This window comes from Dermacentor silvarum, chromosome 1 (genome assembly GCF_013339745.2).
Source record: "Dermacentor silvarum isolate Dsil-2018 chromosome 1, BIME_Dsil_1.4, whole genome shotgun sequence".
Classification (NCBI taxonomy): domain Eukaryota; kingdom Metazoa; phylum Arthropoda; class Arachnida; order Ixodida; family Ixodidae; genus Dermacentor; species Dermacentor silvarum.
In genome coordinates, this window is record NC_051154.1 from 71666404 (window position 1) to 71684081 (window position 17678).

General features: G+C 50.3%; 1 protein-coding gene across 1 annotated transcript in view; it reads right to left on the bottom strand.

The window, feature by feature from the left end:
- Window positions 1-16439, bottom strand: part of LOC119465522 (aquaporin AQPAe.a-like) — a 33355-nt gene extending 16916 nt beyond the window's left edge. Inside the window, exon 1 of the mRNA XM_037726177.2 lies at window positions 15463-16439. Coding sequence (XP_037582105.1) covers window positions 15463-16041 — 579 coding nt within the window. The 5' untranslated portion in view covers window positions 16042-16439. The remainder of the gene's footprint in view (window positions 1-15462) is intronic.
- Window positions 16440-17678: the final 1239 nt, after the last annotated feature.

Sequence of the window (17678 nt, forward strand, 5' to 3'; positions counted from 1 at the left end):
TTATCTATAGGGAACCTGACGGCGACGGCGACGACGACGCCGACGGCAGAAATCCGGTTGAAGTGTCCATATAATTGCTATCGCAATAAAATTCCGGAAAACTTACAAAAGGTGGGCCACACGGGAAGTACGTTCTCCCGAGCATAAGAGCTCTGGAGTGAGTCGTCTGCACCCTACAGAGCGAAGACTGGGGCGTGAGCGCGTCATCCATCATTTCTTGCTGCTCGTCAAGCGCAATTGCCTTGAAACAGTACACGTGCTTTTACGTGTGCTGCCACGGCCACGTGGGGCACGCCTTATGAGGCCCTGCAATACGCATGCGCTTCAATTACGTCACGATTTCTTCAACAATGGCTTCGTATACTCATTTTTCTCCTTATAGTTTGATGCATGTCTGCTTAGTAATGAACACTCGTTCACATTCGATCACGGTGCACATTTTATTGAGTACAAATTAATGCGCCAAACCAATAATTAAGGTAGGTCAAGTCGGATCACCGCGTTCTTGTTCGCACCGTAGGTGCACGAGGCAGTTCAATCGTAATGTATATGAGTCAGAGGCAGAACGTTTGTTTCTAAATTCTGTATCTGTCCAATTATAATCATTCATCATGCTCAGTGATCACCTGACTTGTATGTTTCTCTTTATTAGTTTTTTTCCAGCGCTCAACGGAACGACCATACAGCTAGCTACACGTATCATTTTTACTCTCAGTACTTTGTGCGCAACGTACAAAATTCTTCTATCATTGTGCGCGCTAAATGAACGAGGAAAGCGCTACACCTCCTCCCGGTCCAACCGCATTCTACAAATGCAGTTGCGTTAATGTCCACCTGTCTGGAGTAATTGTGATGGGTTGCGGCGAGCATGCCTGTATGGACAGAGGTGGCCTGCTCGGAGTCAGATTGTGCAAGCGTCAGCATCCCAGAGCAGATTCACGCTAACCACTGCTTGCTTCTGTTTCCCTCTAGAAGTTTCCCAGAGCACCTTCTTCTCTTGGCACTGGTCCCATCAGCAACGACAGGGCGACATGTAGTATGGACAAAAAAAAAAAAAAAAAAAAGAACAAGAAGAGGAAAGCGAAGGTGGCTACGATAGTCACCCCCTTTTTGGTTGGCAAGAGCTACTCTGTTTGTTTGTGAAGCGCTGAATGAGTGCGTCCAGGAAAGACGAGCAACGCGGTCGCAGCGAAAAGGGCTAACAAGCGTCGGGCGATTGGGCAACCGGCTGACGACGGAGAGCGACACCGATGAGTGAAGACCGCGGGCGCCCTTTTAGCGATTCAAGGACACCACCTGCCAAGAACTTTCCGCGTCAGAGAGAATGAACACCCAGGGAACACCCCCGCTATAGTGTATAACTTGAATTAACGATCCCATTTCTGATGTAGAAATTGGTTCACAGAAATTGCGGCACAGGCGCGTGACGGACGCTTCCTTTTGCACCGCCTGCTCCCGCTCATTTGCACATGAACATTGGTGTGTCGGCAAGCCAAAAGTGCTGGGCAGAGACTTCTAATCCCAGCAGGCGTACGCCCTCTGGATAACAATAGGCTTGCGCGCTTTTAGGCGTGACGTAACGCGCGATATGCGGGGAGCCTAATGAAAATCATGCGGTGAAAAAAAGAAAATGATGCGTCGCCTCCGGTATTTATTTAAATGTATGAGGTCTTGCGCACGTCACGGCTCAAAGAGCCATCGGCACGACCCACTCCCTTTTAAAACTCTTGCCAACACCAGGCATTTTAGTCGGCTCATCAAGGAAACCATTTCTGCACGTCTCTTGCCGTTGACATGCCGTTGTCAGATAGGGCAATGTTGTGGCAGCCGTGCAAGGACTGTATACCAGAGCTCGCATACTCATTGACCCATTATCGCCCAATACGTTGCTCCTAGCATGCCGCCACACCCCTCACACCACGCGCTTTTTGTTGCCAAAGGCGGTCTGTGGTTTGTGGGTTTTTGTTTGGGTTTCAGGGCGATGGTCCCTCTCGGCAAAGCTGGCAGGGCCACTGTATGGTGGCTGAAGTCAGTTACACTCAAACAGCGCTGTCGGTAATCGTGGCGGATAGCCAACGGTACTCTAGAATCACTGCACACAGTATAGGCGCCATGGGTGGCCAGGACGAACTGGGAAGGGTAACCCTCTGGTGTCACGACCGCAGTCGGTTGCAGTGCACACAGTTCTGACCCGTGCATCCATCGAGATAAAGAATGGTTTCTCTACTGGCTTATAAAGAAGTGGTAAGTCGACTGACCATGATTGGACGGCTCATATATATCTGTACACTTGCAGGCTGTCTTCCTCTGTTTTCGAGTAACAGAGTTTCCCCGTTGTATTGCAGCACACAGCAAGTGTTCGCCACTAAAAGAAGGACCCCGCCCGCTTACAGTCGTTTCTTGCACCTAAAAAGAAATAGAGGCGACATCGCGCACTCTTCTTGCATGAAAGCATGGTTCTGAGAACGCTGTCAGATGTCTCCGTTTCACCATGCCGAACTGGAATTCTGTCTCACCGCTATATAGTAGCCTTAATGGTAATGGCGGCTCTGCTTGCTTCTGGCGCAGCAATACCGTCATCAGTTTCTTCGCCGTTGCAGTCATTAAGCAAAAGTTACCGGGTAAGAGTGCGCATTCATTTACAAACTGAGAAGAAAAATGAGCGCGGCACTCCTTGATTTTTTTCACGCTGTTCCCCATTTACCTAGAAGGCGGTGGCTCTTCCAACAAAACAGTGATATCGAAGCCAAGCGCCTTCCTTTTCGGGCGTTGGTGGCGACAGCTGGCGTAGCGCCGGAGGTGAGAACTTATTCTCGCTCACAGACTGAGGTGTGGGGAACATATAAACGGGTGCGGTATATAGACTATATCGCTTGCAGGGCAATGTTCAAGAATCCCAGATGTTCAACACTAATCCGGAGTCCCCCCACCCACCACCTCCCTACGGCGCGCCTCATAAGCAGGTCGTGGTTATGGCGCGTAAGACCCCACAATTCAAGTTTTTAATTTAACGATAGTTGTCTGCACATGGAGCATAGTGCGGCGCGAACAGCGACAGTCGAGTGAAAAGCGTTATTGGGCTCAAGCTTTTAGGACAAACCAGGTTCACGCAAGGAACGATTCAAGGACTGCTAACTCCTATAACTTGATACAGGGCCGTATGTTGTGAACTGTTTGAAGGTTCGAGAAGTCAAGGTGGGGCGATAATGTTGGAGCCTCTGTTGCAAATAGGGCAAAGCCGACCTTGGTTCCGATTTGGGTTGGCGGCGTATCTAGCGATGCGTTTCACGCGATGCAGTTTGTTTGACGATAGCGCTGCATGACGCGCGCAGAGGGCCAATCAATGCACATCGTGGCGCTTCTGCGGGACACTGAGATTCTGGGGATCTGATTTCCCCTGTGGGAAGACCTTGAGGCGCGAGCGGTTCTCGCTTCTACACAGCTGCTGCGCTGAATCTCACCCCGCGCGAAGCGCGTGCATAAAGGCGCATGCTCACGAATACATCGCGGCCACGTGTATCTGTGTCGCCGAGCTAGCGGCATTCCTACACTCAATACACGTCGAAGAGCGCAGGGAGGGGGGAGGTGGCCGCGTAGCGCCCAAATCAGTCGCAACTGTTGAAGCGGCGGTCTCGGTCTCGTGCGCCTGTTTTCGGTCAGCGCCGTAAACGGATGCCATCGCGGCAGCCGTGACCCACTCGGTGAAATGAGCTGCTTGCCGCCACGCGCGACCCTGCCTGCGAACACGGGTGCGTACTATACACCGTGCATCTTGTTCCTTGCTTCGTAGACGCTATATACGGCGCTCGTTGTTATCATTTTCTTTTTTTGCGTGCGTTTAAATTCCTGCCGGGTCCTAAAACTGGTCCCATATATCCAAGCCGGCCGCATCAGAGGAAGCCGCCCGTGAGCCTGATTAGCTTGCCGGAATGACGTTTCCTCCAAGAGGCGTGCCCTTCGTTGCCTACCTGGGCCCTGGTCGTGCACCTTACTGGGTTACGCCGGCTGGGCCCCCGCCGGGCTTTCATTAACCAGGCACGGGTTTCTTCCGGCATGCTAAACTGATGGCACGGTGCACGCGATGACAGAGTCACCGCGGCCGCGCGATGGCTTTTCGCATGCGCAATGAACCGTAATAAGGGGAGCCCCTTTACGCGTCCGTGTCTTCTCGGAAACCTGCAGCATAATCGGCTCCATTAAATGGCAGCGCGAGTGACCAGCGGGAATCGACGGTTTTTCCGACTGCATGACCAAGTCGTCGAAACCAATGGCCACTTGCCGCTGGCTGTGCTGCTTAGTAGCAGCGACCATTGGTCTCGCGGTGAAGGAAGAAGCGGCTCGCAAGAGTTAAATGCACTACATTCGTTTGCAGTACAGTAATTAATCGGGTTTAATTCACATCCAAAAGCTGCACCCGGGCTATGAAGGTACGGTAGGGCAAGTCCCCGGTATAATATACATATACCACGTAGGGTTGTTGAACATTCTGACATACTTTCGGCATCCAAAGGAATGAAGCCGGGCTCTTCTCACCACTCATCCCCTCTTTAATTCTCCTGTGCAGCGCGTTTGAGGTGCCCTTTATTGAGAGAGATTTACTGCACTGCATATACCCCACTTTTCACTTCCCAACCTTCGAGAACCTCTAACAATCGAACCGGCGAGCGTCTTGCAGTGGTCATACAGATTCGATTGATACACACTGTGCTCCGAAATTCAAGGGTAACTGAAGCTAAACGTCAAATCGGGCAAGGCGCACACACTAGTCAGGCCCCTCTCCACTTTAGGTCGGTGCAGAAGGAAGCATACTTCGATTGAAGACCAAAGTTCATTTTATCAGCTCCTCCCATACTCATACCACGGCAGCGACTGACGTCATGTTGTGGTGTACAATATCTTGTCGTGGATTCTGGGGCCAAATTCACGAAGCTTTCCGTTCGTAACTGTTCGTTGCCATTGACCTATCGTTTCGCTGGGAACATGTCCAGCATCAGGATTTGCTTAAATTTTCGCTTATGAACAATCCTATAGCGTAAGAGGTTTTTGTCAATACGAGCCCTCGGTTGAAATGATTTTATGTCAGTTCTGATGTTCACTTTACGAACCCAGCTAATATTTTCGGCCACTAATCCTTTGAATCGCGAGTTCGTAGTCTCGCAAACACGGAAGCCGTTCTTGCCTACTATTTGCGGTTTTTAACAAGTTTGGCAGTTTTATTCCCATCCTAATAACAAGTGTGCTGTTTTGCGCTCAGCACTGTCCAACGGTCATCGAGAACGGCTCCGGGAAAAGCTGCGCCTTTCTTTGCACTGCAGCAGCACGCATAGCTCGTTGGTGCGCATCCGCGTTTTATCTCTCAGGGTTTAGCCTTCGAGCGATGATGTGGACTGCCCAGCGCTTTGCTAGAAAGCGGAGCAAAAGATACTAATCGCGGTTTCCGAGCCCGCCAGTTAGGGATGCTCGCGGCAAAACGAGTGCGGGGACTAAATAAGCGCTCAGCGATCGCCACAGACCCATTGGAAGGTTCGAGAGAGAGAGCAAGCGTTCGCGCTCGACACTGCCGCGCGCACGCACCACCGCTCACGGCACTCCGGCACGGTAAGAAGTGTTGCAGCCCAATTTGTCGGGAGGAGGGGCCGTCGCGCAGGCTTTGCCAAGAAACCGCGTATAATGCAAAGCAACCGCGAGATAGAGGGAGCCGCGCTACGCGAGGACAAGGAAGCGGTCCTGCAAGGTTGGGTCCGTGACCGCGCTGGTCAGGAGCGGCCAACCCTTGCCCGTAGCAGAGCGCGCGAGCCGAGTCCCCTGTACCGGGTGGCCCCGCGTGAAGCGCGCGTCCATTTATTACCCGAATAATAATAATGGCGAACCCGTCGAGCACAGATGCTCTGTTCTTGGCCGTTTGTCCCCGCCTTCATGGAAGCGTAATTTCGCCTCCGTAATCGCCAGCAGTCCACTCTTTCTATTTCATCTATCGTACTATTCTGCAGGTTTTAGCAGCATTGCTAACCAACGATAAGTGCTGCCGAGGAAGCGATGCAGGTCTCGCGAACGGTCACACAGGGAAAACAACGTTTGCTGCATCGTCGTATTCTTGTTGCTCTTTTATACCGTTTCTGGGACCGTATAAGTACAGAGGTTGCAGGGCATCGTAAGAACTTTTTTAGCTCTTCTTAAAAAAAAAAAAAAAAAAAAAAAATCACTTTTGATTTTCTTTTCATTTGCCCAGCGCTCCAGCTATTGTCTCGTTCGCCATCGCGATTGGTCATCTGCTTTTGCGAGCTGTTCGGTAAGGCGGGGCCCTGTTCCGCAGTACGCCAGAAAGTAAACGTTCCCCGGCGTCTTACGCATTTGCAGGCGTCGCATGTCTTAATGCAAGAGCCATGAAGCAACCCCCCACTACGTCATGGAGGAGACAAGCGAGATATTGAACTCTTTAAGATAAGAGAGTTCTGTGATTTACATCATTATTGGTGTCTTTTGTGACATTAACTTCACCAGCCTGCTCTTTGACCGAGCGCCATGAGTTTTGTTATGTTTTTGAAGCGCAGTGGCTCATTGGTTACGGCGTTGCGCTGCTGAGCTCGAGGTAGTGGGTTCGATTCTCTGCGCGGCAGCTGCATTTCTAGGAGGGGGGGGGGATGCCAAAAACGTTGATGTATTTTCATTTAGGAACGCGTTAAACAACCCCAGGGTGGTCAAAATTAATCCGGAGCCGTCCACCATGGCGTCCGAAACCTGTGCAGTTTGGCGACGTGAAAACCCATAGCGGTGTATATCGCGGTGCAGCCGTAAAAATATTTCACGTATTGCTCATTTCCAAAATGTCATGCAAGCACGTTTACTGAGCGCAAGAAATCTGTTCTGTCACGCCACAAGCTACTGCGTCAGGCCTATTCTGTCTAATCTCCTCTTCAGGCCCATCTTGCGCCGGTGCGAGACGACATCGGCGACAAGATTAGATTACAGTGTATACGCCGAGGACACCTCTCCACAGCCTCCGGTTGCTCGCTGGCGACATATACACTACAACGGTGCGCTCATTCTGTCTGCCAGAACACATGGCGCAATCGCATTACCACGAGTATAGCCCGGTTTTCTATTCTCCCGAAGAGCCGGTAGCTTTAAATGTTACAGGGGGAAGTTTATGATGTCGTTTTCTATTTTTAACCCGGATAGCCATCGCAATTGAAGCACCCTCATTTCACGGAGCCTGTCCTGAAATAAGCTCATAACAATAATAATTTTACCCAGAAAACTGTTACGTCCGAAAGTAACCTTTAGACTATTCGGTGGATCGTGTGGTGTGTCCGGACCCGTTTCCTAGAGTATAGGTTAACACGTGTGGCTAGTCAAAGTGGTGCTGAAATCTAAGCACAAGTCAGATGTAGCTGATATATTGCTTACGCTTGCTGACTTTTATTTAACGTATATCGTACAACAGCGCCGTGCGTATCATGCTGCAAAATATATCATCAGGTCGCCCTAATCAACGAATGGCAACAAGGTGCAAGCAAGAAATGCGCGACATTGAGAACGGGTCTCGGCACCGCAGTCCAGCGACGACCTGGGCCAGGAGGCAATAGGAACACCTCGGAATTCTCTAGTGTTCACTTGCGAGTTTTTACTATTTTTGCATCAACTGCATGGACGATGAATGCTTCATTGTCTGTGTGTCCGTGGATACTGTGAACCTCTCCCCTTACTCTGATCTTTCAGTCCCCTTTCCTCCTTTCCCAGTGCAGGGTAGCCAACCGGGCTCAGGCTGGTTAACCTTTCTGCCTTTCCCTTATTACTGCTCTCTGCCGGCTATATATATCCCGCGCTGGGGAAGGTGATAAAACAAAATCCCACCGAGGGGAATTTGCTACCACGACTTTAGCTATTCCTCGGTTGCATGTCTTTCTACATGATAATGTTTTTTGATGATTTTTATTCCTTCCTATAGCCTTCTTGGCATTGAGATCCTCGGTATTATTCTACTACTTCTGCTTAGGCTGACCTTGTCTCCTGTAGCTACAAAGTAAATTGTCACTGCTTTCTTACAGTCATCGCTGTGATCTCGCTGAACAACGTACCATCAAACAAACTATCCGAACACATGCACTTGAACCTTTGCTGCAGTGCCCGCGACCCTGATCTTCCTCAGAATTATTTATTTTATGCGTCGCACCACGCATTCACCGCAGCCTTCTCATTAGAGTCATAGAGCTTTGCAGAGGTCATGTCTTTCATTTTCAAAAGATGGGTAGTAGCACAGGAGGTTTCCTGCAGTCTCCTCGATACCGCAGGCATTGCACTCAGCGCTCAATCCGTTGAATAGAAAACCATTCACCTTGAACAAGGTCTTGGGACCATGACCTCGTATATCGCAGCTACAAAAGGCGACAAAAGCGCTGCTGCGATTTTTGAAGGCTACCGGATTGAGCGACCGTCTGTGATGAGGACGGAGGAGGAGGAAAGAGAAAGGCAGAAGGCAGGGAGGTTAACCAGAATAACGTCCGGTTGGCTACCCTACACCGGGGGAATGGGAAAGGCGAACACAAAGATGACAGGGAGAAAGAGGAGGGAAAGAAAGAGGACCGTCTGTGATATAGAGCAGAAAACTGTTAATACGTCGGCGATATCCACAGCGGACTTTCTCTCCTTCTGTTAATCTTTCCCTCCCCCAGTGCAGGTTAACCCGGACTAGGCCAACCAGGCCCAGTCCGGGTTAACCTCCCTGCCTTTCATTTATACTCTCTCTCTCATTAGAGTCATATGTATCTTTTGAAAATCGGACTTCTTCAGTGGAATCGCTTTGGTTCCATGCTGCATTGATGGCCATGCCACCACGTTATCATTATTATTATTAAGAAAAACTGTAATAGCTGTACGCGGGCCTTGCATGAAACTTCTGAAAAACTCCAATGATTCTGTTTGCCTGGATTCTGCTTGCGTCCCACGCGACCTTCTGCATCTCAAACCCTATATATCCATATGAATTCGTTAAACGAGAAGGATGCAGAAAACTCGCTATATACGTCCCCCCACCCTCCTTCCCATGGGTATCCAAAAAAAAAAAACAACAACAACAACAAGAAAGATAGAATGAAAGAAAGATAAAGCTGGCGTCTGTATACGGCCCGCCCATGACTCCGTTTGTCAGCGCGTGCGTTTCCGCGACAGTCGGCCGGTGCGCTAACCCTGGCGAGGTCACACTTGGCCATGGAAGTCAAGTCTTGAGCGCAGCAGAGCAGAGGCGACACCCGCAGCGAGCAGCAGCGGTGACCCGCGCGAATGGCGCCCCGTCGCTGCAGCTACTCGGCTATGGCAGCACCGACATTCCGCACAAGGTGAATGGTTGGAAAGGGCATCGCATGTATACGGCCGCGGACCGGTTCAGCCATCAAGCACGCTCTGCGCGCGGCTTCACTTAGGCGCGATAAATTCCTGTCAGCACGGGCTGGCGGCGGCGGCGACACGCAGGCTGGCCGTGCAGGAAGAGGGCAAAAAGGCGAGCGACGACAAATGCCCGTGTTCTTTTATACGCGCCCGGACAGGCTGCGCAAGAGGGGCGCGTACGTCCGCGTGTATCCTCACACGCGTTTCTGCTATCGATAAGTTCTCGACCTTTGGCCTGCACCGCAGGTGCGGATGCCGACGTGTAAGATGGCGCATAGGTATTCAAATGAATGCCGCTTAAGTTCCGGAGGCACGGAGTCGTGAAGGAACCAGCAGGAGATGATTTAAGGCCGTGTCGCGGCTGTGCTGGTGTTGGGTCCATGCTGTAGCAACGCCAAGAGCTCGCTCGCGGCAATCTCCCGCGCTCTATAAGACCTTGAATCTTCCTTACTCGCTGCAGAGGGCACTGCGCGTCTACATCAGGGGACGAACCCTGAATAACTAAATAGCTATAAGACGGCCTCATCCACCCATGCATCCAAGCCTTCACGAAGGAAAACGACGTGCGTTTGAGAGTTCAGAGCAAGCACGCTTCGCTTTGTCTATGCAGTCCGATCTAACTTTGCACGTCCATAGCACGCAGAAGAAGGTATCGTGATGGTCTGCTGCGCCTGCCACTCCGGCGTTGTATGCACAGCCGGAAGAGCCCGACCTTGTTACAAGGTTTTTCTGTCAAGCGAGGTCCCACGGGAGAGGAGACTACAGCGCACTGTCCGTGCGACCAGGCTTTGCTCAGCGCCGTGTCACCACCGTGTGTTCGCCCTGGTTCTTACTGGGGCATTCGACCTTTATATTTTCCTTTGCCTGCCACTGCTGATGGCCGCCATGAGATCGAGCGCTTCGTCTGGTATTTGAACAGCGTGGTCCCGTTGACCGGCGCGCTTGAGGTGTCGTTCGTTGGACTGCCAAACAGTTTGCGCAAGAAGTTCGCAACAGCGCCTCTCAGTGGCGCAGCTTGCTACAGTTTTGGTGTCTCGCAAACCAAGTGGCCGGCGCGTCACGGACGAGGCACTAAACGTATAACGTGTACGCATTCGTTAATCGCTTTAACCGCGAACGCATAAAACCTCACTTTCTTCATTTTTTCCCCCACACATGACGTTGTCCGACGCGCAACGTCCCTCATGCTCATCATCTTTTGAGCCGTACACTGATACCGCAGTCGCGAAATGCCTGCGTGATTAAGCGCACGAGTTTTGCCTTCCTTGTGATACGCGGGGATTTTGGACTTTCGGTTATAGGTGGCTACCGCGTTGCGCAGGCTCATGTGTAGCCAGGAAACGACAGCTCCTAAACTCAAAGAGCGAGCCTATTGGAAATAAGCAACTTTAAAGGGTCTTGAGCATAAAGCAACTTTAAAGGGCGTTGAGCATAAACCAGAACAAATGAACAACACTAGGATAACCAGGCATTGTACTATTATTTCGAAATAAAAGCACGTTCTTTGATTTCATTCCTGTACCTTTCAAGCTGCGGCGCCTCATATAGAGGCGTTCGATCTTACCCAAAAAAGGACTTGGTGACAGCGTTTCCCAGTATCCTCAAGAGAAAAACAGTGATTTTTCGCCTACACAGATAATACCGCGTCAGAAAGAAAGAACGAAAGAAATAAACAAAGAAAGAAGGAACGAAAGGAAAAAAAAAGCCTGCAATACCCAGTCATTACCGATAGCCGTAAGGAGGTTGAAAAGGATAACTCGAGTTTTCGTCTAATTTGTAAGTAATCGGGATAAACTAAAGTCATGCCAGTACAAGTAATGACATCTGCAGTCTTCTTCGCAGACACATCTACGGTGATATCAGTAGCAAAGTAACCCACCGTATTCTAGCCAATGCGCGGGACGCCATTTTTCATTCTTGGAAAACACGACCTTACGCCCGAGAGTCGTGTCACGGAATGCTTTGCGCTCGCGGGTGTCCGGATGTGTGCGTTACGCATTACACGCAAGCCTGCTCCACCTCACCACGTGATTATGCATGTCGCAACCCTCGTTACGGAACCGGTGCTCTATACGATCCGCGTGCCAGCAAACGAATCACCGCTCGTTGTGGCTTAGTGACTAAACTTGACCTCTGTGCAGCCAAGGGGAAAAAAAAAAAAATATTGCTTGAGCAATATTAGGCGCGTACTTCTTCAGGTTCTACTTTCCAACTCGCCTGCACGAAGCACGCCGCGCTCGGAAGGTTATAGTAGAAAAATGCAATCGAGCAGCCACCACGGCAATTGCTGCACATCGGCTATAGACTTCAAGGACTTGTACCATAAGAATTTGCGTAAAGCTTAATGATGCGAATGCTATGTAGACACGAAATAATCACTACCACCTTCGCGTCCAAAGCGTAGAAAAATAAAAAAAAAAGTGTTCATCCGAAGGTGTGCCGCTAAATTATTTCGAAATTTCCTTTGAGCAGGCGATTCTTACAATGACAATAAAGGGGCGGTGCGCTTCTGGACAAACCCGACGACAGAACTAGGCCACTTCGTCTATCGCGTTGCGAAGTAGTTAATCGCTGTCTTGGAAAGGCCGCCTCCAGGTTTCTCCCAAGGCCTTGCTCGCCGCTAATTCCCGGCGGCCGGGCGCTATCGGTCGCCAGCCTAGAGGCGTTGGCAGCGGCGACGCGTTCACGTGGCGCGCGATCAGCTCAGCCTCAGCGAAGGAAGAAAGCTGTGAGAGGGGATGAATATTTGCAGCACCGTGCCAGGGGTCTGACGAGTCCCGTTTGTAAACCCCCCGTGGGTGTCATCTTCCTGAAGATTTCCCGACCGCACGCAAATGATGCGCATATACGACTGCGAGATGATGCTGAGAAATGTGAAACGGCGTCTCTCGAGACTGTCTAGCTTGCCGGAGTGTCGCAATTTTTTCCCGCTTTTCTTGTCGCGCCTCTGATGTCGTGACAGTGAGTGTGTGCTCGGCGAATTTTTTTTTTTTTTTTTAGTCGGGATCTCGCAGTGCATTGCACTGTCCATTCCCCCCCCCCCCCCCCCCCCCCTGGCTCTTGTTCAAGGACGGAACTAAATCTCCAGAGAAACTGAAAACAGGAAAGTGCCCCCCTTATGACAAAGAAAGAAAGAAAGAAAGAAAGAAAGAAAGAAAGAAAGAAAGAAAGAAAGAAAGAAAGAAAGAAAGAAAGAAAGAAAGAAAGAAAGAAAGAAAGAAAGAAAGAAAGAAAGAAAGAAAGAAAGAAAAATGTCCGTTGAATCTTTGGTGGTCAGCGCTTAAGAAGCGTTCCTACCCCCTTCTTTTTGCTCCCTCCTTTCTGCATTGATTTGGTTAAGTACCGTAACGTAGGGTTAATTGTAGTTATTCGCTCGAATTGTCACAAACTTCATGACATGACGATATGTTGACCGTGACACACAGCGCAACGCAGTGAACGGCATACCGCGCAGCTCTAACCATCTGTTCCCGGCGGAACTGGATGCGCCCATATGTTCACAGTGACTAAAGACGCGGTGCCCGGGTCTTATTACTTTTGCATCTAAAAGAAGTGGTGTTGCTGCCTCTCCTTCTCTCTCTCTCTCTTGCTTTTCTTCCTTAATTCGTATCTGAAGATCCTCAAGCCACAGAGCTGACCCTGAAAAATCTGTACAAGGCCATGTACGTGCTTACGAAGAAGGCACGTTTCTCCCTAACCGACGTGCATTTGCTCGAAGAAATAAATACGCGGAGAGAAAGACAACAAGGCCTCCCATGTTTCCTAGTACACACATACGCATGCCGCGCACGGCCGTGTGTGCATGGGAAAGCAGCTCAAGTGCCGACACGCGCGGAGCTGAATCTATTAAGCTCTCTGGGAAGACAAAAAAGCGTAGCAAGCAGCGGCTTCCTACTTGGCCCGCCTGCCAAGGTGCGCTCTAGCAAGATATACGGCGTTTGGCGTCCCCGCCGGCGCAAGACTATGAAGACCAAATGGGCACAGGAGATTGAGAGGCGCTCGCGTGCTGCGCCAATGAGTAACTCCGGCGCGAGTGACTGTTTTGCGTTTTTTTTTCTTTATTGATTATTGAATTAAAAAAAAATTCACGCCTAAACATAACTTTTATAGGGACACTTTCCCATACTACACGCCCCTCGGCATATTGCATCGAGGCGAAATGATATTTCACTACGTCATTTCGCAAACTTCAGAAGCACGTAAAACGGCCCTGAAAATTAAGTTGATTTCCGATTGCAAGAATGTTTGAATAGCTCTCATTGAGAAGCACTTTTCTACGGCTGCGCGATGTAGAAATAATGTCCGTCAGAGGAATTAATTAGGCGAGGCATGTTCTAGGTTTGAGCACTGATTATATAGACATGGGACGGCGGCAGCGAACGTTGGGGAGTAATCCGATTCATGTTATTTTGTTCCTTTGGTAAGGGTTTTGCTATATTGTTTCATCAGAATTCATGGATGATAGGGATATTTAATCGTGTTGTATATTGTGCTTCCACATTGCCCCAGCTATGTTTGAGGGCATTGTGTTAAAATCTTTCCTGCGTACAGATGTCACGATTCCTACAAGTCGTCCTTTGAAAAACGCTCATTATTTGGAAAAAAGTAGAAGATGCGTAACCTCATGATTCTCTGTGCTGTTTGCGTTCAATGAAAATGAAACCCAATAAAGTATATTACGCCTAGTGTCTCTAGATTTAAATAATTTAGATCATTAAGTAACGTGAAACATCTAGAGCTCCGCTCAACGTGAGCAATCTGAAGAGATGCGTCGACAGTCATGCCCAGGGTACCGTGTGATAGCTAACATTTTTCATCCCAATTTTCCCACATATATGTTGTAGATACACGTTTTGAGGAGTAGCTTGCTGTTAGAGGCAAATATAGCATACTTTGTCTTCATCATGCCTTTAAACAACCACTAAAAGTACCTTGTAGTTCATTATTCGCCCGAAGTCACTTCCTAAAGTCAGTAGTCTGCTAATAAGGTAATACCGTGCGCATACAGAAGTGCTTGTGCCGGCGTCAGGGAATGGTGAAATTCATTAATAGAGAAAACAAACGCGGTCCCAGCACTCCCTGTTATGTGCCTGTTTGAGCAAATTTTGTTTATTCTTTGTTCCGAGTGATTTGCACGAACTATATGCGATTTCTTAAAATTTCTTTAAAAAACTTGATAGCCATAGCCCTCGAAATTCTTAGCGTTAGATGCTTCTATAGAACGATATTGCGATTCACCAAATTGTGCACCTTCATTTTTTTAGGACAAAAGAAAATCTGTGACAATAAGCTTATTCTATAAAACCCTGTTAAATGATTCCGTCACAAAATTAACTGCGCTGACTGTAATTTGATCCTTCCGGAATTCATGTTGATCTGAAATTAAAATATTGCATTTCTTAAAATCCTTCATCCTTTCGTGTAATGTAGTATACTGATTTTACGAGGACTTGCAATACACTTACGCGAGGGTTCAGGCATATTTTGTATGTCATTTCCTTTAAAACCTGCAATTTTTCGTCGGTAGCATTGACCTTAAAGACTGCCAGATACGGATGATGTTTGTTATAGTCCTGTATTGGGATTACCACGTAGCATGAGCCCTTATGACTTTCATTTCTGTCCCAATTAAGCTCTGTATATGTAAGCCCCCAGAGCGCAATGCCACAAACTGCAGTTGCTGCAGGTTATGATGCTTGCGTATTTTTAACATACTTGCGCACCGCTTGAACGCGCGCAAACTTTATACAGCAACTTTTGATTCTCTAATGGTCCAATCTGACGGTTTGGGCGCAGGTGTACATTTACTATAATATACGTTGGCATTCCTAAAGTCATTTTACAAACAATTGAAATGTTCGCCATTTGACGAACAGCGGAACATCAGCTGCTCTGCTACTTTCAGCAAGCATGCAGGAGCGGGCAGCAGTGGCTACAAAGATGCCCCTTGTAGCGACCGCTGCCAGTGTCTGCAGCAAACGTGCTTGGCGCTCACTAGCGTATCTTGTTGGACGTCCGCCGCTAGGCTGTGCCCGGCGCGACATGGGACGCGCCCAGTGACTCGCAGTGGAACCTTACCGCAAAGACATGGCAGGTGGTGACCGAGAGACCGATGGCCAGCGGCGCCGAGCCCTGGACATCGAGCCGGTTGGTGTCGCAGACGCCGAACACCGTGAGCACCAGGATGAAGGTGATGCAGGCTTCGACGCCGAGGCCCATGAGAGGCGTGACGCCCTCGGCGAGCGACGTGCCGCCCAGGGCCCCGTGGCGCGCCTCCGGAGTGACGGCTCGCAGGATGGCGGCGCCAGTGATGCCTCCGATGAGCTGACTGCAGAGGTAGAAGAAGCTGCGCAGCAGCGACACGCGCCCCACGAACAGCATGCCGATGGTGACGGCCGGATTCAGGTGGCCGCCGCTCACATGGCCCAACGCCTGCACCATGGTGGCCACGGTGACGCCGAACCCGATGGCGATCTGCACCATGGTGGCCTCGCCCTGCGGCTTCTCTGGCGAGCCCCAGTTGATGCACGATCCGCAGCCGATGAGCACGATCACGGCCGTCCCGATGTACTCGGCTACCATGGACTTCCATAGGCTGCTCGTGGCGGACACCTCGTCGATGCCGCAGAAGGAACGGAACTGGCGCACCCGACCCATCTTTTCCACGTGGCTCGCTGCTGCTACCGCTGCGCTCTGAACGAGACTCGCCTGGCACAGGCTGGCGTCAAATCGGCTTTGCGGGCCTACGACCGTTTCAAGTGGAACACGACGCGAGCACTCCTTGCAAAGACTGCTCTGACAAACTCCTCGCGCCTTAGAAAAGAGCTCTGCAAACGTGCTCCGCGGTCGATGCGCTCGGTGTGGCCGCTACTCGTCTCGAGAACACTTGACGGTGGGATTCTGCGCGCGTAAACGACACCGGTGCAGATCCGATAGCGAACGGACGATTTCTCAGACAGCTTTGATAAAGCCGGAGCCTGCGAGTCAACTTTTAGTGGTTGGCCTATCTTTTGCGCTTGTCTCTTTATTATTTGCACGGCCCTCCCTTTCTCCCTCTCTCTCTCACCGCCGGGAGCAGGAATGGATACGCGGAGGGACGCGCGTCCTTCCTCCTCTGCGGGCTCTCCTCGTCTCGCGTCACGTGACCTTGGCAACGTCACGCGGGGAGTCGAGACACTCGACCGAGGAGGAAGACAAGGCAGAATTGATCTGAAACGGCCGGCGAGAATGCTAATCGTTTTTTCCGTAAGCGGCGCGGCGGCCAGTCAATGGGAAGGTGTGCTCTCTCCATTTCCAGCATCGTCGACCTCCTCCCGAAGGAGAGCTCCGGCGAAAAAGAAGAGGAGGGCAAAAGACGCGCTCCTGTGTGCTTGCTCACTTGGATGGAGTCTCCCGGGCTTCTTTCTTTCGTTTTCGGTTGCGTCGCTCGCTGACACTCTTTCCCCGCCACACCTCTCGCCATTTGATGAGCAAGCGGGATGGGAAACACGATTGCGTTATGGCGTGGCTGTGGTCAGCGATGTTCTTGGAATAGATGCGACTGATTTGCACCGGTACCCTGAAAGGCAGTTGGGCTAACGGTATAAGAAGGCGCGTGTGGCCGCTCTTAGAAGGCGTTATGCGTCAGCCGCCTCTCTCCCACGCCCTGGGCGACATCAAGGTCTCATTCCCTGGTCACGAGACTGGTCGGGGTTACCTGTCTGACAGCGTCATCATTCTCAGGAGCTGCAAAAGATAGTAAAAATAAGCAATAAAAAGAGCGAAACGCCATCCTAATGAACCTTTCCGTATTTTGTTTCTTCGATACGGAGTAACAAAACGTGTAAGCTACGGAGAAAAAGGGCAAAACTCTTCCTCGATTTATAGAGACATTGTTTATGTCTGTATAAGCCAATGTCCCGAGTGCTCTTTTTCCGAGCGTCTGGTTGTTCTTCGTTTTCGCATTAACCGTTTATCTCTTCACTATGCATGACACGGACCACGTAAGCCGCTTACGCAGATTCCTGCGTTTATATTCTTCTTCGCAATGCTTTCCCGAGTGCGGAGTCGTAAATTCTTGCGCTGGTTCTGTTTCCACCCAGATTGCACGAGCACACAAAACAAAGGAGCAAGCTTGCACCTCGCGGCTGCTTTCTCAGAACTGAGTCTTCCCGTTCTGGCACGGCTGTCACACCCATTTATGTCGGGAGACGCAACGGCTGTGTTAACACAAGACAGGCCAACGGTGTGCTGACCAAGGTGCACGTGCATTCTTCGCTCAGTGGAACCCGGAGCTTGCCGTTGGTGGCCTCCGG